General features: G+C 38.4%; 1 protein-coding gene across 23 annotated transcripts in view; it reads left to right on the forward strand.

Moving 5' to 3' along the window:
* Window positions 1–25,374, forward strand: part of PDE4D (phosphodiesterase 4D) — a 1,369,870-nt gene that overhangs the window by 973,516 nt on the left and 370,980 nt on the right. Inside the window, exon 1 of one of the 23 annotated variants that reach the window (XM_008514493.2) lies at window positions 11,480–11,933. The exons of the other annotated variants lie outside the window; for them this stretch is intronic. Within the exon in view, the coding sequence (XP_008512715.1) occupies window positions 11,809–11,933 (125 nt within the window). The 5' untranslated portion in view covers window positions 11,480–11,808. Of the gene's footprint in view, window positions 1–11,479; window positions 11,934–25,374 lie in introns of those variants that run through there. 23 annotated transcript variants of the gene reach the window in all.

Here is a 25,374-nt window from a genome sequence, read left to right on the forward strand (position 1 = left end):
TGCTCTGTTCCTTACCCTTTTATTAAGGAACCGCCCATCCTGAGCTCATTCTGATACCAGGCCATCCTGAGAAGGCAGAAGACGTGGGGAGATGGCAGAGCCACACAATGGCTTTTAAAGCTTGTGCTCAGCAATGCCACAGAACTCTTCTGTTCACGTGCCATTGGCCAAAGCAAGTTACATGGTCAAGCTTGGCATCAATGAGGCAGGAAGTATAACTTTTGCACAGGAGTGGGTTCAAAGCCGTGAAGTATTTTGATACTGACACAATCTATCACGTTCTTCTATGTTGATTACAAAAACTAAAGTTTTTAACATTTATTCTGTGTCCTGCCCCTAATGCTATCCTTAATGTTACTTTCACATTCTGACAAATTACTATTCTTTTTCTTCTTAGCTGTGTTTACCATCTCACACATCTAGCCAATAGCACTAATACACTGTGCTGTACGTGGTTTATTTGTCTCTCTTCTTTACTTGACTGTGGGCATTTTGAGAGCAGGGAGCAATGTGATATTCATCTGTAAGTCCCAAACCACCCTAGTATGTGGTTGGCTTATAACAGAAACCCTGCTAATTATTTATTGACTATTAATGAATTAATCGATAAATGAGGGAGTGTTTGCATTGCCTTCTCCACCTTCACACCTCACTTCATTCCAACCAGCAGTCTTGCAAAAGGAGTAGAAATCACACTGGAATCTTGAAGGATGGCTAGAAATTTGCTAGATGGAAAAATATAGGGAAGGAAGTCCACGGAAGGAGAAGTAGATGGATTCAGTTGTAGTCTTGTTGAGTGAAGGTAAAATTCTTCTTGAGTTTTGCATCCTGAACGTGGGAGCCCATATAGCATCATGCTTGGTCACTGCCAAGTCTGGCCCATCCTAGAGCACTAGAGTACTGGGGTAAGAAGCTGTCAAAGTAATGCCCACTCTGACAAGTCTGACCCTCATTAGATTCCCGAAAAAACAAATCTTTAATCCACCTGCGCAGATGACGCCAAGTCACTAGAGGAATGTGTAAAACAATAACTACTTTTCATCATTTCTGATGTGACATTTTATTAATTGCTTGCTCATTAATTAAAATCTGCCTCACCAAAAAGTCTAAATACAGCATTAACATCTGACATTGACTCTGGAAATTACAGTTTGCCTCACTATTTTTAAAACACGTGTGAAAAGAGGGAGAAAGATTGACTATAACCCACTAGAATTTACACATGATCGGATTGAGGTTGAGCCTTCCTAAATGACGCTGTGGGAAGCTATCCACTTCTTCTAGGGATAATGCCATCGTTCAAATGTTTCGAGGATTCTCTTTCTGAACTTCGCTTCAGAGCCTGTGCTACACATGTTGGGTTTTTTTTGATTCATTGATGACAGATCTCCATCTGCTGAAGGTGGATCTGATTCTATGAAGCTGCCAAAAGTCCTTTGGCATTCGGTCTGCCGAAGCGGATGATCCAGTTAGCTAATGCTATTTGGGGTCAAATGGGAAGTGACTGTAAAATCAAGAAGCTCTCTTCTTGTGCACAGTGGAAATGGCCTGTAATGATAATTCCCAATGGGTTATGCCAAAAATGTCTTCGGTCCTAGTAGTGTTCATTCATTTATTCATTTAGCAAGCAAACTCTATTTATCCACTGAAATAAGTCATTTAGGAAACACTAATTTGAATATGCATGTGGTGTATATGCTTGAAAAGTCGCTCTCATTACCTTATAGACAGTTTACTTAGTAATTACTTAAATGTAAATAAAATGATAAATTACATATAATATATTTTCCAGCTGTTTTCAATTTTAGAAAATCCATATTATGCTTTTAAGCAAATGCCTCTGTTATATCAGAAACCTAAACTGGAGAGTAATACTAGATAAATTATGTAGTTATTGGAGATTCTATCTTTAAACAATGGGGCTTCCTTTACACTTGGTGAACACTCAGCTGTATATGACCACGTGAGATAGTTAGTGACAAAAGACTCCTATAAAACATACATAGTGTGCTATGCGTCACACTTTCTGTCCTTTAGTATTTCTTGCAGTTGAAAATAAATTATGTCATGAGGCACAATGAGATCGTATATTTTTCTAAAGTGATTAATATCTTTGCGCAAATATGTCAATAAATATACATACACATATATAAGCAACATAATCCCAAACTATGAAATTTTCTGCCAATAAATTTAAAGCATTTGAGTAAACGGGGTTTAAGCTATGTGTGCATGTTGTCTGAAAATATCTGAAAAGTTACAATTTGTTCAGTGTGTTATTTTGTCTGCAAGAACTCAAATGCATTTGATTAAATCAATTGGTATTATCAAAGTCTTTCATGTAGACAGTCTTCTTAAATTCTCATTATATAATTGACTGTCTTTACAATTATACACAAATTGCAATAGGATCTATATATTCAGGCAGTTTAGTCGGCATGGGGTTAATTTAATGGCATATCAATGTTGGGAACAGAATTATCAGAAACTATAGACATGTCACCATAAACCAGACCAACAATAGATGTCAGTCCCATTGGGGAAGTATTTCCTGGCATAAACTCGATATAGTGTTTCTTGAGTACATGAAAAAATGAAGAATGATTCTTCTTTACAAAAACTTGACTGTGTTTATTGATCTTGGTTTAAATACAAGTCTGTATGTAATAACTGTATGTAATACCTGTAATGGTACGTGAAAACATCTTTTTTCATGATGTAGTAGAGAGTTACTGATACATGCAAATGACGTCATTCCAGAGCTACTGTAAAGCTTTGTAAAGAGCACTTTTTACAGAGTTGAAAATATTTCCTGGAAATGGTAAGTAAGTTGTGGTGAGAAGGCCAGGACCTATGCTACCTTAGTGTGAGTGTTTTGATTAGAATTTGACCAGGTGACAGCAGATGTACTGCTTTCCCAACCCAGAGTTTCGCTTAAAATGTCTTCAAGTCAGATCTTCAAGTCAGGAGGAAATGTATCTGAGTTAGGTAACTTGAGTGGGCACTGTGTCAAACTAAAGAATGCTGGTCCTCTAAAGGAGATAGCTGATACTCTGCTCCGGTTTCAATTTACCATGTAGGAAGAGGGGGCTCTGTGTTTTAGACCTTGTAAGTTTTCAAAAGACGTCCAGATGTCAACTTTTATGTGAGATTTCCTGTGTACTTTGAATGTTGGTTCAAAAAAAAAGGGCAGTATGTTGGCCAAACTCAGGCCTGCTGGTTGCACGTGGTCCAAGGATGACTAATTCACCCACTCCATCCTACACTTTTTTCATGCCATAGTGTTTCCCTTAGGTTGAAGTATGAATAATATACTCCAGTTTGTCTGCAGCTGTGAGCAAGGCCAAAGGTCTGTAGCCAAGCCCTGGGTTTGCTTCTGATATCTTTAGAAAATCCCCAGGAGAGTTCTCCTGTTTTTCTCACCATGCTCTAAGGATAAACACCCCAAAACAAAAAGACAAAGTACCTTGGATATTGTAAGCCTTTAAGCATTCAGATCACTTGCTAAAATTAGGGTATGTTCTGTGTGAAGAGAGTGTCATGAAAGAAAGGCACTAGGGTGTGAGGTTAGCTACTTTCTTGCTTGATCTCAGCTAGTTTAGTTCTTAGGCACTTGTTAAGAAAAAATTGCTTCTTCAGTGTTACCCTGCTGTACCATCCAAGAAAAGTGGTATATTTTTTCATTTCTCTCTCTCTCTCTCTCTCCCTTTTTTTGATGAGAAAGATTGGCCCTAAGCTAACATCTGTGCCAGTCTTCCTCTATTTTGTACGTGGGATGCTGCCACAGCATGGCTTGATGAGCGGTGTGTAGGTCCATGCCTGGGATCCAAACCTGTGAACGCCAGGCCACTGAAGGAGTATGCAAACTTAACCACTGTGCCACCAGGCTGGACTCTCTTTTTTTTTTTTTTTTTTTCTCATCCCCAGTCTAAATTCTGTGATTTTTTCCTATTACGTGTTTTCTGTCACCTTTGTATCCAAAAGGTCAAGAGAAAGAAAGGATCCTTTTCAGTTAACTAAGGTTAGAATATATGAGGGCAAAAACATAAGCAAAGTTAAATGCTAAATATATCCGCTCTGCTAATACCCATTTATGGTTTAAAAAACATACTTCATGGAATAATATAAAATATGCTCATACCATTATTAACATTGTCCATGATAACAAACTAATCACATGTTACGTACATTCTAGATACTGCGCTCTATCGTTCATAATAGCAATGACATTGGTAATTCAGATGACCTAGCCTTCTCTTTCTCCATGTAATTATACTATTGATTTTCCCATATGGGAAAGCAGAACAACTAACTACATGCTTTTTCCTAAATGGAACATGCAGTTCAGGAATTCTGTCATTTCTTTTATGGAAGTAAAAAATAAAGTACAAACATATGCCATCTTTGAAGGTAACATTATGTAAGTGTTTGGGCATAATATTCGCTGTCTTTATCTACTTCTTTGTGTGAATTCACAAGGGAAATGTTTGGATTGTCACATCATGTTTTAGAAACCATGCCATCAGTTTTACCTAGGGATTCTGTTACGTGTCTGAAATGACGTAGGGCGGGAGTCTCGATGTAAACTGAATGAGTTTCTTCAGGGTGGATACTGATTTTGTTTTCCCTGAGTTTTTACAATATTTTGTGTTTGAGCCACACACTATGTACTGTCTCATACTAACTACAAATTCGTTCTGTGTGTAAGTCTTTTTTTCTCAAAGATACTGTCAGCTTTGTGAAGGTAGGGGCCATTTGATTCTCCTTTCGTGTCTCTCAGAGTTTCCCACCCTGCTGGGCTTTTCTAAGGACAAAATGAATAATGAATAGATGATTGATTTTCAATGCTGTAAAATTGGGGGAAAGATTAAAAAAAAGGGTTGTTGCTTCTGATAGCACATGTTCAAGATGGTGCAAGTCAATGACTTCTTTTATGCACACCTAATTCAGGTGTGTAAACTGTCTATTCTTAGCTTGAGCTCTTCCCGTGTGAACCTCTGTGGCAGCAGGGTGTGGAGGGAAGGGCCCTTGAGGACATTTTGAAAGTCTTCGCAACAAACACCCAGTGCTTAATAACCCTGTGCTGTCGGGTAGCCTTCCTATGTTGCTGTATTCCATTCCTCTGCTTCTCTTTAAAATCACGTCTTATTTCCTAAGAGAGATGCAACGCAGTCGGCATCATTATTCTTTGCAAAAAGCCTCTGCCATTTCATTAAATCATCCCTGTCTTCTCATCTCTAGGAAAAATGGTACCACTATTTAAACATTCTCCATCACAGTGTATCCTCCTGTGATTGTTCTCTGAGTGTCACTTTTCAAACTGAGCGAAGTCTCTTGTTTGATCAAGGAGTCTATAAAGGAAGAATGACCTCGAAGACCCTAGTGTTGCAATCCTTTTGGTCAGCCCATTTGACCTTCTTGCTTTTGTATTAAGCTGTTAACTCGCTCATGTGTCACTAAATTATCGGTTATGTACACTTGATGTTGGCAAACCACATTTTCTTTCCCCATTTGTGTTCCCTGTTTGATGTTCCCCTCAAGTTACACTGCCTTGGTCTCAACTAAATTGATTTATCATACTACAAAGTCAATGTGGTATCAGGAAAATGCTACAGAGACAGTATATTTTTATTTTGTTGAAGTATTTGAAAAAGTCTCTTGTGGCGTGATAGTAGATATAATGGGTATATGGACTGGACAAAAATGAAGTTAAATAGATTTATAACCAGTTGAACAGCACAGATGAATACTGAATAAAGAATAAATGTTTGCCTGGCTGGGTGATTATTCATCCAATCAAGTATACAGAAAAATGGATTTGAAAGTGACAGTGAATACACTAGAAGACAAAGTCAGGATCAACATTTATGTTTGCTGATAAAAATGACTACAGTGTCAAATTCACAATTAATCTGAATTGGATTGTGGAATCCTAAGGGAGAAGGTACATGAATTAGGAATTAGAGCAGAATTCTGTCTTAAGCTTCATTCATAGATTTATAATAACAGAGAAATGGAGGTGGCTGTGTCTCTCTACCCTGCCATAGTTATAGCACCCCTGGAGTGCTGGGTTAATTTCAGACACCACACTTTGAGGGGTGTCAACAAAGATGAATAAGTTCAGAAGCATGTTGCCAGGATGGCGAAGTATCTGGAATCATGACACATTAGCAACAATCAAAAGCACTGAGACTCTGTGGCCTGGAAAAGGGAGAATGTGAAAGCTCTCTCTAGATGGTTGCAGAGCTGTCCTAATAAAGAAGAGTCGGGCTTGTTTTCCAGTGACTCCAGATCTAGTGTCAGGAGACAGTACTTGTAGAAAGGTGAACCTTAGTTTGGTAGAAAGAACTTTACAGCATTTGGCTTTGCTCAGAGATGAGCATGCTACCCCTGAAGTGGAGGGTTCCTGGTACCAGAGGGGCTCGAGCTGAACCAGATGCTTGCTTCTTCCTGGAGAGCACTCATATGTTAGGAGAAAACTACATTTCCAATTGCTTCTGATAAATCTTTCAATTATCAGAACTTACTACATGAAAATTTCATAGCATAGTGCCTGATGACACCAATTAAATGCTCAGTAGATATTAGCTAGAATTGTTATTGGTAGTGACTAATCCATGCATTTGTAACTGATTATTTGTCTGAAGAGAATAAGAGAAGATAACTCTGTTATAAAATTTTCACACCAGCTTCTGTTGCTAAATAATTAAGGTAGTGAATAAGGGCCTATGCTGCTTGTAACTGATTTACTCTTAATTTATTACCTCTTTATGTTTTCTGTAATTGTCTCTACATTCTGTGTTACCTGGATTTGAGATTAATTCATCAAATTTAACAGGAAAATTCTAAGCAATTGCTAAATCACAGTTGCTTGTATTAAATTATCTAGTGACTAACACAGTGATGGGCCATCAGCAAAGGAATGAATCATGACAGAAAAAAATGGATTTCTTCCATGAATTAAGAGGAATGTGTAAGTTTAGGGACTTGTAGAATCTTAATAACGGTTACATTCCGGGTCATGTTAGCGTCATTGGATTTTTTTTTTCTTGGATGATGGATTTGTTCTCTCTCAGGATTGCAGCTAATATCTGTTGAAGGCATTTGTTAATTCACTCACTTACTTATTCATTCAATAAAGCTATACTAAGCTCTGCCCAGGCTTGCACCTGCCTCCTCGCCTCTATACACTCTCCTTTTCCCTTTATCCCCTTTTGAGTTAGTCACCACAGGTAGACCAGCCCTGCAGTCATCTCACACCCCCAGACTCTACCCCAGGGGCTCCATGACAGTGAGGCAATGACCCTCCTCATTTCTATCTCTGAACTCCTTGTGTCCCTTCCATGCTGTATTTTTCTCCATATCAATTTTCACCTCTCTTATCTTATATATTTTACTTGCTTATATGTCCATCTATCCATCTACCTATCTCTACTGGAATGTCAGTTCCATGAAGGCAGGAACATTTATCTGTTTTGTTTGCTCCTGGATTCCCAACTCCTAGAATAGTAACTTGATAAATATTTGTTGAATGCATGGATAAAGCTGAAGTGTCCTGGAAACTGATACTAGACAGGTGTCATTTCTTTCCAGGTTACCTAACCTATTTTTGGCAGTGCAGAGTTGTGAACCAAAGTCACTTGGCTCCAAAATCAACATTCTCATTCTTGATCTCTTGCTCAATTACAAATATCTCCTGCATTTTGCTGAATGAACCCAGGGATCTAGAGGCAATGATATGTCACTGCTATGTGTATTTGAATGCCAGGGGATAACTTTTGTGTCATGTAAATTTAGGAGAATATCCAGGTCAGTATTTACCTGCCTAATCCATCTCCATGCAGATGACTCCTTTACATTTTGTTTCCTCTCTAGATGTATTCAATCTGATTAAATCTATCATGACTTTCTCTATTATCTGTTACTAGTTCATAGGTCATCTTTGAAGACCCTAGAAGAAGTAGGGTACACAGATAGATTTGGAGAAGCAATAATGAGTATTTATACTTATGGAATTTTCTCATGAGCAGCTGATTATAACAGCAGAAAGGTATTGACTCTGGAAAAAGATGTGAGAGTTGTTCAGCACATAATGGGAATTGAAGCTGCTGGATTGGATCCATTCACCAGGAAGTGAGTAGGTCAGAAGTGAGAAGAGCCTGGGGAGCTGAGGACAGATTTGAACTCAACGGTGTTGCTCTCCAGTCTGGGTGTGGCAGAGAACACATGGTCTGGGGATGGGGGGAGTCCTTCCAAGCCACAAGCAAGGGGAAATGATTCAGTCTATTCGTGTGCTCTGATGTGGTCATGAACAGATGATATCCTCCTGTCATGAAAGAGTTCCTCCAGCTTTTCAGATTGCCAAACTCAGGCCAGGGTAGAGCTAACCACTGAAAGAAACTCTTTAATAAATATTGGAGTTATTAGAAGATAAGTCCTGTGGCTTCAAATTGTTACTTGCTAGCACTTGCTTTTCATTGCTGTTTAAGGACGTTACCAGCATCACAACCTCTAGTATTCTGAAGAAAGTTGATGTTCTAGAGAACCTAATGTGATTTCTGCCTTTGTTTCAATGTTCTCAAGAGCCTCAGAATCATGGGGGTGATGAGTGAGATTTCTGCTAGACTCCGTACTCTTCCGCCACAGGAATCTCAGTATGCAAAAACCAGGAAAACGAGCCTGGTTATTCCTTAGTGAGAACTGAGCCCTATTTTCCTGTACACCTATTACAGACTATGGTTCCAATTGTGTTTTGTAGAAAAAATTAAGCTCTGCAGTATTTTAATTTTCCCAAAGGTGAAGCCCCCAACTACCTCTGCCCAGCCTCAGAGAAAGGGAATTGTGGAAAATAGGTTCAATTTTTCTTCAGAGGCCACTCCCCGCCCATTGGCCAGTGTTCTCACAGATTCTAGATTCTTAGCAGGTTGGATTTTAGCCATTATCCCTTCTCATCCTGATCTAAGTACCAGTAATCCCCAGGAGACCCTGCCGGGCTTGTGGTAAATCATTGGCCAAGTACCAGCAAAAATGTTCCTGCTAAGAAAACCAAGGAATTTTATCCATCGGAGGACACATAGTTCCCTCTCATAAAGGTTTACGTCTTATTCTTCAGTTGTTTTTTTCCCCCTTTTAGGAAATTCTTATGTGAAGCAGCTCTCATCCTCTAGTACTTGTCAAAGACCCCGAAATTAGCTTACAGATAAAAATACTGTGCATTTGTTCTTTGGTCTCTGAGATGGAGCAGCAGCTCGAAAGGGCCTCTTAAACTCAAAAACTATAAATTATACACAGTCGTACATCACAATTAGTCATTAGGCACTATCTCCATGTTGTAAAATTATGTGACATTTCCCCAAATTATGAAATGTTATCCTGATTAAGAAAAGTGTACTGAAGAGTAGAAACATAGCGGGGAGTCCCTCCATATTTTAGCTTCCCTTAATTATGCAAATGAAGCAAAAACTTCTGTCTAACTATGCTTTGCTTGGCTGTTCTCTCATTTTGATGAGATTCCAGACTTCTGCCTAGTGTATTTCAGTTCGAGGAGCCTGCCCTTACCTTTGCAGGAACGTTCATAACAGTTTCATTTTAGCAAGAACTGTATGCAGTCATCGGCATTTCAGAGAGCTGGCCACCTGATTTTTAGGCTATAAAGAAACAGACTTGAACATCCGTAGAAAGCGTTGTCAAGAGTGTGGGAAAATGGGCATCTTTCTCCATGACTTGGATGAGTGTGAACTGCCGTAGCCTTTTAAAGGGAAAAATGCACACAATTTGTGATCTAGCAACCCACTTTCAGACATAAAAGCACCAACCAGTAAGACTATATTAACAAATGTGTTTATTGTTTCTAGAAATAGGAAATTATATGTCTGTCAATAAAGGATTGACTGAATAAATAATGGTACGTCCATTCTATGGAATCTTATGTAACTGTTAAAATTAGATCTCAGGGCCAGCCAGCCCCATGGCCGAGAGTTTAAGTTCACATGCTCCACTTCAGTAGCCAGGGGTTTGCTGGTTATGATCCTGGGTGTGGACCTATACACTGCTCATCGAGCCGTGCTGTGGTGATGTCCCACATAGCAGAGCTACAATGACTCACAACTGGGATATACAACTAGGTACTGGGGCTTTGGGTAGAAAAAAAAAAAAGAAGAAGATTGGCAACAGATGTTAGCACAGTGCCAATCTTCAGGAAAAAAAAAAAGAATGTTAGCATTTTTAAGGAAAAAAACCTAACTAGATCTCTGTGCGTTAACTGAAAAATTGTTCAAGATTTTTTATAAGTACAAAAATATTTATAAAGGATTATGTATAGTATAAGTCCATTTTACACAAAAAAGAAGCAGCCCTGTACATGTGTCAGTGTGTGTGTTTGTGTATATATTATTTGTGTGCATATATGTATATGGCTATATATACATTGGCAGAATTAGCATAAAGAAAAAGAGTGAGATTAATGGGAAGGAAAGGACAATAAGCATTTTTATTTATACACCTCTGTGTCATTTGACATGTTAAAATGAGCATGTATCATTTTGGAATAAAAAAGTATAAAAGAGAAAATCATTGGATAGAAATGCTTATTGTCAAATGGAAAATTATCTTCCCTTTCAACTTAAAAAATTTCTGAATTTAAATGATGTCTTGTTTAAACTCCACCAGTGTCTGAATTTGGGCACTACAGAATAAAAAATAGCTTTCTCTCAACACATTTTGTGCTCGCCTAGGTCCCAGGACTCTTAAATAAATAAGTTGTGTTGATTCAAATCCTGGATAAGAAATCATTTTGCAAATATAAAAATAACCCCACACAATGCTCTGAACTCCTCCTATCTTTAGGCTACACACAAGGGCCACAGTTGTTTTCTTGCTCTAATATTAGGAAATGGAGTAAATAGTAAAAACTATGGGCTAATTAAAGCTGTAACTTTTCTCCGAGACTCTGATGCCTTAGGTAGAATTATTTGGTATAATTGACAATTTCTGCCATTTGTCTTTCAAGAGTTATGATAACTTGGTTTACAAACAATTAGTAAGGAATTTCCTATCAATTTTTCAATAGATCTTCGTCCGAAGAGCAGACAGAGGTGCATTTCAGAGAGAATGTTTCTAGTAAAGAAGAAAATCAGTATCAAAGTCAGAGCGTTGGTATAGAAAGGCCTTTGCATACAATTTTTATGTTCCTGAGAGGCTGAGTTCAGTTCTATTGTGAACAGTAATTTATGAATGAGAACTCACAATTTTTTGACCAGAAAATCGGAAAATCACCCATAATCATTTCTGTGTGCCCATCTCATTTTCTAAGTGTCTATAATCAGTTTAGCAAACAGTTTTTCCCTTTTGAAAATATACCAAGTAATCGATTATTTCCTTCCCATCAGATGCCTGCTTGGTGTTGAGGTAAATAACTCTGATCTCCCAACCAACGCTACATTAGGTTGAGGTTCTTTTAGACATTAGACAAAAATAGATTAAACCTTGCTGCCGACTCAGAGATTTGGTCTGAGTGGAAAAAGGTTTGGTGGAGCTACAGAATTTCTACTTTATCTGCTCAGCCAATAATCGGTCAAAGCAGGCTCTGGTTAGGAATAAGCAACAGGCTTCCCGTATCCATGAGCAGAAAACAGGGTAGCGCATGTCGCCTCTGAGAAACACGCGTTTACTTTTGACGAAAAGCAAGCACCCGGCGACCAGCGAGCAGCATATGTTTGAAATCCATTATCTGACACGTTCTTTCCAGCGTTCCCAGGAATGCTGGTCTGACTACTAAGATTTGGTTTTACTGCCTGCCTTTTGGATAAAATGAGTTTGCCAACCAGCTGTGAGTACCTAACGCTGGGGAAGGTGACTAGATTCCGAAGCGCTTATGTTCACGGATCGCCTTATGCAATCAACAAGCCTATTGATATTAAGCCACAGAGGAGACGGTAACTGTTTTCCTTTCTTCTACTTGTTTGTCAGTGAAAACGTGTTTTGTTACCCTTTGGGAACAGCTATGAAGCTTTGCTGAGCTGAGAGGGTTGAGGTGAGAGGTTAGTTTTTAAATTCAGCATACTGGATAGTTAGAAAACAATTAACCAAAGAGGAAAGCTGGAAAATATTCTCAGCTTAGGTAGATGATCCAGTTTCAGGGTCTGTCGATTTTAAGAATTTGAGAGAATTGCTAGTGTTTGTGCTACCATCAGAATCACCCATGATGAATATTTGAAAGAAGATTTAGCCAAATAATGGATATATTTATTAATGGCTCTTATTACCAGATACCCATATCTTATAATTGACAGATAACATTCCTTAATGCCAAATGCAAAAAGCACATTAAAATTCTACAAAAAGCCTTAATTTTCATGTGGTCACTGTGGAGGCCAGCATGAGGTTAGATATTTTTCCTGTAAAGAAGATGTCATTTCAGATCAATGTTCCAGAATTCTGCTAACTCAGTCTCCACACGCCCCCACATCACACACACGCATGCACACCCAGGCAAACTCAGGCTGTATAATTAGGAATTTCAAAGTTGACTTCAGTGTTTTCATTACAAGGCAAGAGAGTGGGAAAGATGATGGCCGCTGAGTAGACCTTTTCTATCTTCCTGCTTTTTTGATGCAGTGTCAGAAGAGGGACAATGAGTTTGACTAATGGGTCCAAAAAATCATCCCTCTGTTTTGGTTTTATACAAAGTCATTTTATTCAGCCTTTCACAATGAACTTCAGAAGCATTTATAAGGATGTTCCATTCTCTCTGTGAAAACACCAATTCTTCCTAATTTTATGAATTTTTGGAATAAAAAGCCAAAATTCTAAAAGCAAAGTATTTTACTTGAAGATTTCTTATCCTCTTGCTCTTCTGCTTGTCGTTTTCTAATCACACACACACGAACTCACCTATAAGCATACTTTTTGTCAGGTTTGACCTTGTTATCAACATGGAGTAACATTCAGACATTTGAGTGATTTTAAAAAAGAAGTTTCCAAACCTTCAACAATGCCTTGGGGTTAATTTTCCAACTGAAAAAAAGGTCTTTTTGATTTGACGGGAGTGAGCATTTCTAATTTTTGTGAGGAGAAGTATTTTCTTCTTTTTCTCAGTGTCTCAAGGCTTTTCTATCCAATACTAGCACCATTAGAATTTAGAAAAGGCTAGCAGCAACTAGCAACTATTTTAAGGTACATTGACGAAAATGTGTCCCGAGACACACAACATGGCTCATTCGCTGTCAGTCACCTCACTCCCTTCTATAATTAGTGGTTGATGCCACAAACCCATACAAGTTGCCAAATCCACGTGTAAATGCTATGTCCCTATTCATGTTACTTTATTTTGTTCTGCTTACAAGTAATCAACTTTCTGTATGAGTCAACGGAATTGTGTGTTGATGTAAACTGATGTATATATGCGTGTAGTCTGGGCTCTTAGCATCCTGTGTTATACCCAGGCAAGTTCAGGTTTACCCCTAGTCAGTTTCTACATTGGGCAACATGATGTATTTTGCAAGCAAATATTCTTGCAAAGCATTTGACGCTAACCAGTATTTTGTAGCATAGACCTTGAATTTATAAAAATGTCAGGTCCAACTTTTCTTTTAGTGTAGTGCATTGTTTGTAGCAAGTAAATCAAATAAACGGCCTTTTGTGCAAAAGATGCGTGACCATTATATCTAGAGCTTTTACCCCACGGAAGTGTAAATATGACAACAAACGTGCAATGAAAACAGTAGTTGAAGAGGGTGAATGAATGAATGAAGGAAGATCCAAATCACAGAGAATGTCTTCTTATTTTGTAACTCATTTTGTAACGTTGCGATTTTTTAGTCTGCTGAGAAAAAAATAAACCTGGAATCGTGGTGGATCATCATCCTAGATTCACTAAAATCTACCCCAAGTTAAATGGTTACGTTTTCAGGAATGCTTGCTGGAACTCATCTAAGATTTGTCTAAAACAGCATGTTTATGCTTATTTTCATGTAGTCACAGTTGTGCTATTTGGCAGAAAGGATATTGCTTTCCTAATTAGTAAAAGGAAGGAAGGATGGAAAGAAGGAAAAAAGGAAGGAAGTGGAAAGAAAGGAAGGAAGGGAGGGGGGATGGAGGAAGAAGGGAGAGAGGGAGAAGAGAAGAAAGGCATCTAAAGAAGAGGGCCTCTGTGTGATGCTTTAACCTGTCCGATGCAGCATAAGATTGAGGTGATAAAAAGAAATCTGGCTTTTTACTACATGGGGAGAATGAAGAAGGAAACCTAATCATATATGCAAAATATAGCTCAGTTGAAATCCATTTATATCCTTGTAAAATAATGACTTATTGAAAGAACAGCATGTTGTCTTGGAACACAGGGAAATAATTTCCAAATTGAAAATTAGTTATGTTAGAAGTGTGCCTACATGGTCATTGAACAGTTCTGAATCCTTATTTCAAGAGCAGCGATGAAGACATTAACAAAGCAGTTAACACTACTAGATCTTAATTAAGCTCAATGTTGAAGAGAATGACAGTCCTACCATCTGTGATCCTGATGATTTTCTATATTTGTGATTTAAATTTTTCTTCTTTTAATTTTTTGTAGACTCCACGAACTTGAGAGCTCTATTTTTACTCTTGCAAGAAATATAATTTTCTTTTAATTTATAAAACTTCAATGTCTCAATTTTAAATACATAGAGATTGAGTCATCAGATTTAATCTGGCTCTTCCATGCCTTCCTCACCCCATTAGGATGCAGGGTTTTTGAATGTGTGGATCGTATTTTGTTCGTTGTTACAGCCTCAGTGCCCAGCACAGATCAGACAATGTTTGTATAATAAATAAATGATTAGAAAGTGCATGTTACCCATCTTGGCATAGGCGTATATATCACTTCCCTGGGTGCCACCGCATGGAGTCTTTGGCAAGACTTTGCCTCTGCTGTTTTCCTGTGTCAGCTGAGCTCCCCTTCCTTGTTTCCCTATAGAAGCTGCGTACAGCACTGACTTTAGACCACTGGCTTAAGTAATTGGGGATCACGGCTTTTGTCACCTCCAGGTCAGCAAAGTAGAACCTGAAGTTCATTTCTGTATTCATAAGTATATATAGAAAGTATCATGTAGTAGAAAGGAGGAGAAAAAGTCAATGTGGGAGGGGACAGTGGGGAGTTCCTTGAGGGAAAAAATATTGCAGCTATAAGAAATGTGATATAAGCACCAAAGTTCATCAAATCAGTTACAAAAATTGTGAAATGTAAGCCCCAGTTCTGTTTGTCCTGCTATAACGTAAAACTCACAAAAATCTTTATCAAAATAGACAGCAAAAACAAGGAGCAGTGAAAGAAGTGAGGCAGGTCTCGCCAGCACCCCAAGGTTGTGTAAAACATCTGAGTTCTAGAACACTTCGTTTCCCAGTCAAGCACCGTCTCCCCCAACCCCTCTGCCTGGACGTGTCAGTGGCTGGACCCTGTGTCTCTGACTGGTGGCTTCAGGGCCTGTGCCCTGCTCTGGGCCCCTTTTTGTTCCCACCTGCTTCTCTCATATACTCTCTGGCCTCTTGTTTCCTAAATCCTTTAGGCAGGCTTATTCTCCCTGTTATCTCTGGGAGCAGAAAAAAGCAGGGTACAAGGAGCTAGAAGACAGAGTCGAATTCAATGAGTCTGGCTGTGTGTTAATCAGCCTGTGTTCTCCTTGGGGAAAAATTACAAAGTTGCCCATTTAGCTTTCTTGACCAGTTATCAAGCTATTCATTTACTCAAATGGTATACAGTCATGTGTCACTTAACAACAGAATGCGTTCTGAGAGATGCGTCATTAGGTGACTTCGTCATTATGTGAACATAGAATGTGCTTACACAAGCCTAGAGGGGACAGCCTACTACACACCCAGGCTCTGTGGTACTAATCTTATGGGACCACTGACGTATATGTGGTCTGTTGTTGACTGAAATGTTGTTATGCAGCACATGACGGTATTAGTTTGCTAGGGCTGCCATAACAAAAGACTTCAGGCTGGGTGGCTTACACGATAGAAATTTATTTCTCACAATTCTGAAGGCTGGAAGTCCAATATCAAGATGTCGAAGGTTTGACTTCTCCAGAGTCCTCTCTTCTTGGGTTGTAGATGGCTGCCTTCTCCCTGTGTCCTCACATGGTCTTTCCCTTTTGTGTGCATTCCTGGTGTCTCTGTGTGTCCAGAGTTCCTTGTCCGATAAGAACAGCAGTCAGATTGGGTGAGACCCCATTCTGATGGCCTCGCTGGTCACCTCTTTAAAGGCCTCATCTCAGATGCAGTCATGTGCTGAGGTACTGAGTGTTAGGGCTTCGACATATGAATTTTGGGGTGACACAGTTCAGTGCACAGCATAGCAAGTTGTATCCACAGAAATGATTTGCTAGTAATGACTGTAGAGAGAAACAGGAATTGAGTTATGATTCCTGAAAAATCGATGACCTCATGTTCATAAAAATGTATTCCATCAATGAGTCTTAACCTGCAGGAGTGAGGCATTGTGGCGTATAAAAGAATACTTCCCACTTTCTATCCCAAAGGAAAACAGTTACACATTGTGAACAGTAAATCTTCATCAAATAGAACCTTTTTAATTTGGAATCTATAATCCTTCAAACAGGGCATAGGCTAATAGCTGCTTTTGTACAGTCTTTCTTTTTAAAGTGGGTATTAAATCAATTATCAGTGTAACAAGTGGTTCTCAACCGGGGCAACTTTGCCTCCTTTGGACATTTGACATTATGTAGGGGCATTTTTGATTTTCACAAGTTGTGGGGTAGCTAATGGTATCAAGTAGGTAGAGGACAGGGATGTTGTTAAACATCCTATAATACACAGGACAGCCCCTGCAATGAAGAATTATTTGACCCAAATTATCAATAGCGCCGAGACTGAGAAACCCTTAAGTAAACAAATTGCTTTGGAGAGGACTTTGAAGGCCTTTATTTATATCCAGACAATTGATATTTTTTATGTAATCATGAAAACACTTCCTCTTATCTTTCTCATGATAACCGCTAGGTAACAGTTTCTTAGCCTGGTTAAAAATAGACAACTGCCACACGTTTAAAATGATCTAAAATGTTCAGTGATTTGAACTGTCCTATCTTCTGATTTGTCTGAATTGGCGGCTTTATTGCATCATCAGGACCTAGCATTCTTTCGGTAGAGGTACTACTGAGATTTCACTATGGAAAGTTGAATACAGGATGTTGTACATTGTGGTAGCTCCAGGCTGGGTGCTGTACATTGATCTGCTTTTCAAGGTGAAGTGAAAAGTACTAGGTAAAATTACACAGAAGATAAAGAATATTAAGTGGGCATACCATTGGCCTGGTGTAATGAGGCTCTGCTAGGCCTTGTCACCTGTCCCCATGCCTACATGCATGGGCCCATTGATGGTGAACGTGTGAGCCACAAGTGTGTGTTTTCATTGTAACCAGCTCATCCTAATAGCAAAGAGCAAATTTCTTCAGGGGAAATCTCTGGGGGAAAAGGGAGTGCCTTCTTTGATGAGAGGCCCCTCTTTTCACTAAATAAAACTTCTAATTATCCTCAGGATTTCTTCTAACCACCCCCGTCCCCCCACACACACCCCTAGGTGAAAATGCTTGCAGTAACAGTTCAAGCTAGAAAGTGTATTTCCAGCTCTTCCTTCTCTCCTCAATTCAAGAACAGTATATCCAACTGTTGATTATCCAAGTGTCCTCCAGAAAACTCAAACTCAATATATTTGAAAGTAAAATGACCCAGGGACCCTCACTATCCTCCATTTCCTCAGTGATCCTTGGCACAGACCAAGAAGTCATCCTAATTGCTTCCTCTCCCTCAGCCTAACCACTCTGTCGCCATCTGGTGTCAAGTGCATTCTTCCTCCTTCCTTTGTTGCCATCCCTAGGACAGCATCCTAAGTCAAGCCCTCGTGCACTTTTGCCTGAAAGACTGCTAGTCTCATACTTGGGGTCTTTATTTTACTGTCATCCTCTTCCTGTCATCCACAGATTAATTTTCTAAACTTTCATCATGATACTTCTTTGCTTACAGCAGTAACTTTTGATTGCCTACAAAAGGTCTAAATTCCAAATGATCTTGAGCTACAGCCCCCCAACTTCCTATCCTTGTGAATTTCCCTTATCATCCACTGTTCTCTGCATTTTAGGTGTAAAGAACTACTAACTATATCTATTTTTTGCCTGGAGTTCCTTTCTCTCCCCATTTTGTGATGAACCCCAGCTCATCCTGCAGATCTTTTTCATTAAACCTTTCCTAATTCCCTGTTTCCAAATGGAAGTTTCTCCTTTGGTGAGCACTTGTTCCTCTTCTGATACGACTGTCATAGCATTATCATAATGAACCCCAATTATTTATATCTTTTCTATATTTCCTCTTCTTTAAGAATGGCGTGATGGAAACAGCTGTTTTAGAAGAATAATTTGGCAGTGGCATGCCACATGCATTGGAATGGAAAAGACTGAAACCCTAGCCTAGTAGAAGCAAGCCGTGTAAAATGTGGACAGGGATAATTTTGTTACACTTACGAAACACAGAAATATGTGATTACAAGTGTGAGAACTTGGAACTTGGAGAAGAGTATAGAACTAGGAACCTAACATAGTCTGGGCATTTGGAAAATGTTTCCCTCGGGATGGTGAGGCCTGAAGATGAGTAACATGGTCCGTAAAGAGCCCTGTGAATAAAGTCCTGATGGGAATGTTAATGAAACTCAAAGGATAAGCTGTCTGAAATATAATGAGAGAGGGAAGAGGGTGGCAAAAATAAAGCGGAGAAGGTAGGCAGAGACAGTGCTCCTTTTTAAAAGTGAATTGACCAAATAATTAGTCCTTTCCTTTTGGAGAGAAACATTAAATGATTATTTAATTTAATTTATTCGTTGGAAATGTAATTTAAGAACATTTTCTTAGTGTCTTATTTATCACTGAGGATTTTAAAACATAGAAATAAACGGTAGGTAATGTTTTCTAACTGAAGTCAAAAAAAGGTTAATTTTCCAATTTATTGCCAACTGCTAAGGATTAATAAAAACAGTCATAAATATTAACCTTTGTCCTTCTGCTTCAGTTCAGCATTCACCCATCACCTAATCATACAGCCTTTCCTTTGTCAAAAGGAGTGGAATGAGACTATTTAGAATACTTAGAGTGTTTACTGCCAGTGACAAACAGTAGACTCTATACCGTCACGATGACCTTCATGTGTTAGTCCCATTTCTACATCCAATTAGAGACATTAAATTGCTTAACCACCCTTGGAAGAATTTTTTTTTTGTTTTTTTTGTGGCTTTGCTCTTGCATTGGATGAGATTATGAACTTGCTACAAAGGGAAAGCTTCTATTATTACCTTTTATTTTACTTTGTGAACTGTGATAAGTGAAGTAGTGAATTCTGACAAAGTATTCTAGCCTTAGAATAGCACCTTGCTATAAACAGGTTATGTATTAATACAGAAGGTCTGAAAGACGCAAAGACAAAAAGGAGTGGTGGACAGTCAATCTACTGACAACCATTGAAACAAGAGTGATAACTTTGGACTTGATCCATAACACCCTGTTTTCTACCGCCCTAAGAGGAAGGAAGGCTGCTCCAGCAAAGATGATAGTTTTGCCAGTAGTAATAAAGAGTGGTACTCTACAGAGAAGTTTGATGAGCAGGAAGTTGTAGGTGTCCAGGGGAAAGATAATCAGCTTCCCAGACAAGATGGAATGTGTTCTGAATTTCGAAAGATGGTCAGGGCTTCGTGTATGTGGTTCTCGGTAGTACATGGTGTTACTCATCCTTTAGGCCTCATTATCCCCAGGGAAACATTTCCCAGATGCCTAGACTATGTTAGGTACCTGTTTATATAGCCTTATTGCACCATTAGCCTCTTGTTAGCAATTCTCCCATTTATAATCACATCTTTTTATATTTGTTGGCCTAAGAGCCTCCTTCCACATTCAGTTATGGGAACAAGGGAACAGGGTCGAAGCCTGTGTTTTGCTGTCTAGTGCTTTGTACAGGGCCTGGTGCATAACAGGCATTCAATCAATTCTTGTGAAATTCATTTTTCTAATAGGAATGAGAAAGTAATCAGAAACAGTAAGTAAATGTGTTCCTTTTGGAGAAACATATCAAATTCATTCCTGCACCTTCCAAACTTGTACCTCAAGCCCTGACCACTCTTCCTATTTAAACTTGTGTCATACTCAGTGTCTGAAATTTTTATCAGGGTGTTCTCATGGCCAAAATTGAACTCATTGTCTTACTCTTAAAATCTGTTCATTTTCTTCTATTCCTTAATTAGAAGGCCTAATTGATTACTACCCAGTTATAAAAACTAGAAACATGGGGGTCACCTTAGTTACCTCCCTTTATCTCAGTTCCCTCCCTCATCACCAAGTTCTCTTTCATCTGATGTTAAATTCTTATAGCAGTCACGTCCATTCTGTCTTAACTAGTATTCCCCATTAATGTTATCTCCTATAAGAGCCTCTTAACTGGTCTGCACATCATTGGTTACCATATCATTCACTAAGAAGGACTTTGTCTGTGTTTGTTGGTTTTCGTTGCTATGGTGGTATTTACTTTTCTGCAATTCTAATAAATTACACCAAAACCCTTTGGGTGGTAGATGCTCAGTTCCAAAGTTTTATAGTTGACCCCAAGTATAAAAATACAAGTTTTGTCTTTGTCGTATTTCTTTCTGAATAATGTTTGAGTCAGAAAATGATGAATTTCCTAATTTGCATGATTAAAACATTTAAAATTCCCCTAAAATGTCTTGGAATCCAAGCTTATGATTGTATGAGAATTCACAGTAAACCAGCTCCCAAAACACGAAGGCTCAGCTTATTATAATTTGTGAGGGATTACCGTAAATATGTGGCATTTAGTCATTGATTTTTAATCCAGGAAAAAGTTAGAAAAAAATGATATATATGTTTAGCTACAGAAGTCTCAAAGTCTGTTGAACATTAAAAACTATTCAACTTGCCTTATGATGGATATACAATTTTCCTAAATTTGCAATTGTCCTTCTTGTTCCTGCCACCATGACTGAAAATATATGCTCCTGTTTGTGCTGTTATTTCTGAACAATGTATACTGGTATCCAGAGTAAGATGAGTCATGTGATACTGGTGTTACCATGGTACTTCCTCATGTATATAACAAGAACATCAGGAATACCAGCAAGCTTTCTGTTCTCTTTCAGTTCCTCCTTTCTTTTCTTCCTTCCCTCCCTCCCTCCCTTGCTTCCTTCCTTCCCTCTCCTTGCCTTCCGTCCTTCCTTCTTTTCTATTTAAGGAATCCAGTGGCTACAAGACTAAGAGTAAGTAGCACATCCAGTTTTCTCTCTCTGTTTCTTGCGGCAGGAGTCCTCCTCTGCTAGTAAGGGAGTTCTTGGTCATTTTGACTTGCAAGGGATTTTGCTTCTCCCTGATGTTTCTTTTTTGTCAGTAAAGTTTTCTTTCCCCTGAGGGAAAAATAATTTGAATCTTAAGGCTGATAGATGCCATGAGTCCAGTATGATGAGTCCTGTGGAAGCAGAGCATTCCAGCCCTGGGGTTACTGTTGTCTCTGATTCCAGTGTATATTCAAAATCACCTCAAAACAAGAGTAGGAATATGAAAGTTAAACTTCACATCACTGGTAACTTTTAAAGCTAAATTGCTATTTTTGGCTATACCGCACTAGTCTCTCCATGTCAACCCAGATTTAAGTTTACTACAGGGATGATTGGGGTAAGTTACCCAGGGGCTAATGAGGTTTATACAGACCCATTCATCTTTCCAGGCTATTGAAAAATTTTACATGTACTGTGACTAAGAAGATACTGTAAAAGAACAGTTCAATAGAGTTGTACCATCCAAGCAGGTAATAATGCAAATTCAAATATACGTTCTAAGCAAAATGAGAGAGAGAGAGGAGAGAGAGAAATGGTAATTTAATAGGGCTATGCTACTTTCTCCACCTGCCGCCAAATTGAATGGGTCAGTGTCCACTAGTGAGTGTGAGGTAGGAGATGTGATTTTCTACTCTCTCCTCATTTCAGTTCCCACGGGCCTGCCATAGTGTGATTATCCTGCCTTACATCTGGGTGATTTAAGGGATTCTCCATTGTAATATTGACTATACTAGATTTTTGGCACAAAAGCTGATGTTAGAACTTAACCTAAGTAAAATATGACCCCACTGAAGTTTGTGTTACTGTACCATCAAAAGATGTATCTATGTTGATAGACATCCTTATATTCAATTTGAGAAGGAACTCTGATGTTGATAGTAAGTGTAATTAGCCTCATTTTCCGAGTTAAACAGGTATTAAGGTTGCATGCACACCAGGAAAAAACTATCATACGAGAAATCTCTATATGCATTGTCATCCCAGTTCATGATCCAGCTCGGCTATATTTTTCTATTCAACTTTCTGTAAATATGAATTCCATATCATGCACATGGAACTGTAAAGATATAAAGATGGATCACACAAAGAGCCTACCCTCATGGAGCTTACAATCTAGAGAGAGATGACAAGTACTAAACATAATTGTTCCACAAGATCCAGATATCAATAAATTGTTTCATTCATTTATTCATTCACTCATGAATTCACTCATTCAACAAATATCTACTGAACAGGAACTGAGTTCACACCTCTCAGCTAGGATTGAAAAACTGGGTGAGACAAATTCTCAGCCTTCAGAAAGGTCACAGTCTAACTTCTCAGGCAAAAATACAAACAAAAAATTAGATGATAGCCACATAAGGGCTTTAATTGTCCTCTATGTTGTCGAGGGAAGCTCTTACAAATGAGGTCATGCAAGAGGACGAGGTATTCTCCTGAAAGGCAGTGCATAAAAGGCGGCACCTGTCACCTGGCAGAGAATGAACTCACATTACGTTGCACTTTGTAGTTTACAAACTAGTTTTAGTATATTGTCTCCTTTGATTCTCACATCAACTGATAAGAAAACTGAGACCCCGAGAGTTCAAGGTCTTACTCAGTGCCATAGAGTTACTTAAATGCTAGAATTACGGCCCAAGCCCCAGTCATCTGTCTCTAAATTCTGTACAGACACCATAAGGGAAGCAGCAGTAGAAGCCTTTGGCAGCTCTGAGAAGGGAGAGTTTACTTCCAATTGAGTGACATCATAGAAAGCTTCATGGGCCAAATGGCTTTTGGTCCTGAAGTTTGCATTTAGTTATACAGAGTTAAGGATCTGGCAGAGACATGGATGTGGGAAAATAAGTGAGCATTTATAGGAAAAAAAATGAGTTTGGTCAAAGCTTAATTAACCCCGAGAGGTAATCATGGGAAATAAAATTGGAAAAGGAGAGTGAAACTATATTTTTAGGTCATGAAAACCAAGCGAAAGAATATTCCCTAAACCAAGGTGAGCTATGGAAGATGTTTGAACAGGACAGTCCAGTGACTTTAACTTTGCTTAGGAAAGAATGAAATGGCATCAATGAAGACATAGCTGGAGCAGCAGGAGTAAGGAGACTAGTGGGGGAAGTTAGAGCAATAATCTACTCTAGAGGTAATAAGGTGGTCATTAACACAAGAGGATGGATCTCAGTATTAATTTTTGTTATTCTTTTTGTACATTCTGTATAAAAATTTATTGGGAAAAGTAGTTTTAAGAGAACAGATCATTAGAGCCTAATGTGGAGTGGGCATGATCGTAATAGAATGGACGGGAGGGAGAATATGGAGGAAGGATTGGCAAGACTTGAAAAGTTGTGTAGGAAAGAAAAAGAGGATGCTGTTTCCATGATGATCCCTGGACACGACAATTAATCCTGGATTTCTAGCAGAAGCGCTGCATAGTTAACAGAAATAGGGACTAGGAAGAGGGGCAGCAGTTTTGAGAGTGAAGATAATGACTTATTGATGGATAAAGTGATTTTGAGGATTTGCCAGGACAAATAGATGGAGATGAGTAAACAAACATCAAACAAAGAGTAAGAAGAGGTCAGAGTTGGAGATATGAAAACCGAACAGGGCCAGGCAAAGATCCTTGGGTATGTCTACATTTGTGCATTAGACTTAAATTTAACAAAGCCTAATATTTTTCAAAGTCACAATCAATTCCTTTTTTATTTCTTTGTTTCCAATTCAGAACCTTATTTTCACCTTGCAATATATTGTGCAAACCTCTAAATGCACCTTGAATAGAAGATAAATAATTTACAGAAAAATCCAAAATACATCAGCCTTTGTTCCTAAATATTTTATTGCTCAGATCACTCAAACCTTGGCTAACTTGTAAGATCCATAAATTGCAGGTGCTTTGTGAAACGGCATTCATTTTTAAACTGACCGTTAATTTCAAATCAAATTTTCATATTGAATCCTGAAACTTTTTGTAACCAACAATTGCTTACAAAAAGTAAATATTAGCAAGACACAGATGATCCAGTACTGATCTGTTCTATTATTACATTCTCAGCAATAAATATTAAATGAGAATGTTTAAGTGGCACAATTGCCAGACATCAGCCAAAATTGACCTAATGGTTAGAGATTTGTTGACTATGGTTAGACTTCCATAATTTTGGAATTATAGAAGAGAACAGAGAAGGAACAACAACAAACAATGTCCCATTACCCAGCCACGGGAAAGAAGTACGCTGATGGCCACACAGAGAATTAACTATGAAATTGTGTTCTATCATTTTCTGTTGTGTGTTGCTTGTAAAAAAAATGTTAAAATAGCTTTTAACCAAACATTTCTTACTGGAACTTCAATAGGCACACTGTTGTTTTGTTTGGCTGGATGTGAGTATTTGTGTGTCATTCCCTTTTAGTAATTCTGAAAGCAGTTTTATCAGTAGTTAGATACATTATTTTCCCAGAAGCCTGGGTATTTTATTGAGGCTGTTTCAAATGCATTCAATGTCCTCTCTAATGGATTTGTTTATCTTTTTCCCAAAGCTCTCTTTTCTCTTAGCCAGGGAATTTACTTTTCATTTGCCTTATAATGTGAGGACCTCACTGCTGTAACCTCTAGTTTATGACACTTTGGTGTTCCGTACATACTTTTAATATGATACATACCATCTATAACTTGTACATAAAAATCTATGAAGAATTTATTGCTTAAGATCTCTTTTATAGAGAATTGTTACAAAAGAGGCATAGTCAATACTTTAAAATAACAATTAGGAATTAAAAAGGAGTGAAGTAGATCCGTTTATCCATCGCACAGACTTCATATACAATATTCGCAAAAACTGGAATTTCTCTTGGAAGTTGAAATATTTCATATATGTATCATATAAATATGGAAATATAATTTTATCAGAGTTTCTTATAATGGCTTTTGGCTGTAAATCCACTGACCTGAATTATTCTGTGGGTAGATACTAAGTATGTCAAAACAGCTGGCATAGAGA

The sequence above is a fragment of the Equus przewalskii genome, chromosome 20 (assembly GCF_037783145.1).
Source record: "Equus przewalskii isolate Varuska chromosome 20, EquPr2, whole genome shotgun sequence".
NCBI classification, from domain to species: domain Eukaryota; kingdom Metazoa; phylum Chordata; class Mammalia; order Perissodactyla; family Equidae; genus Equus; species Equus przewalskii.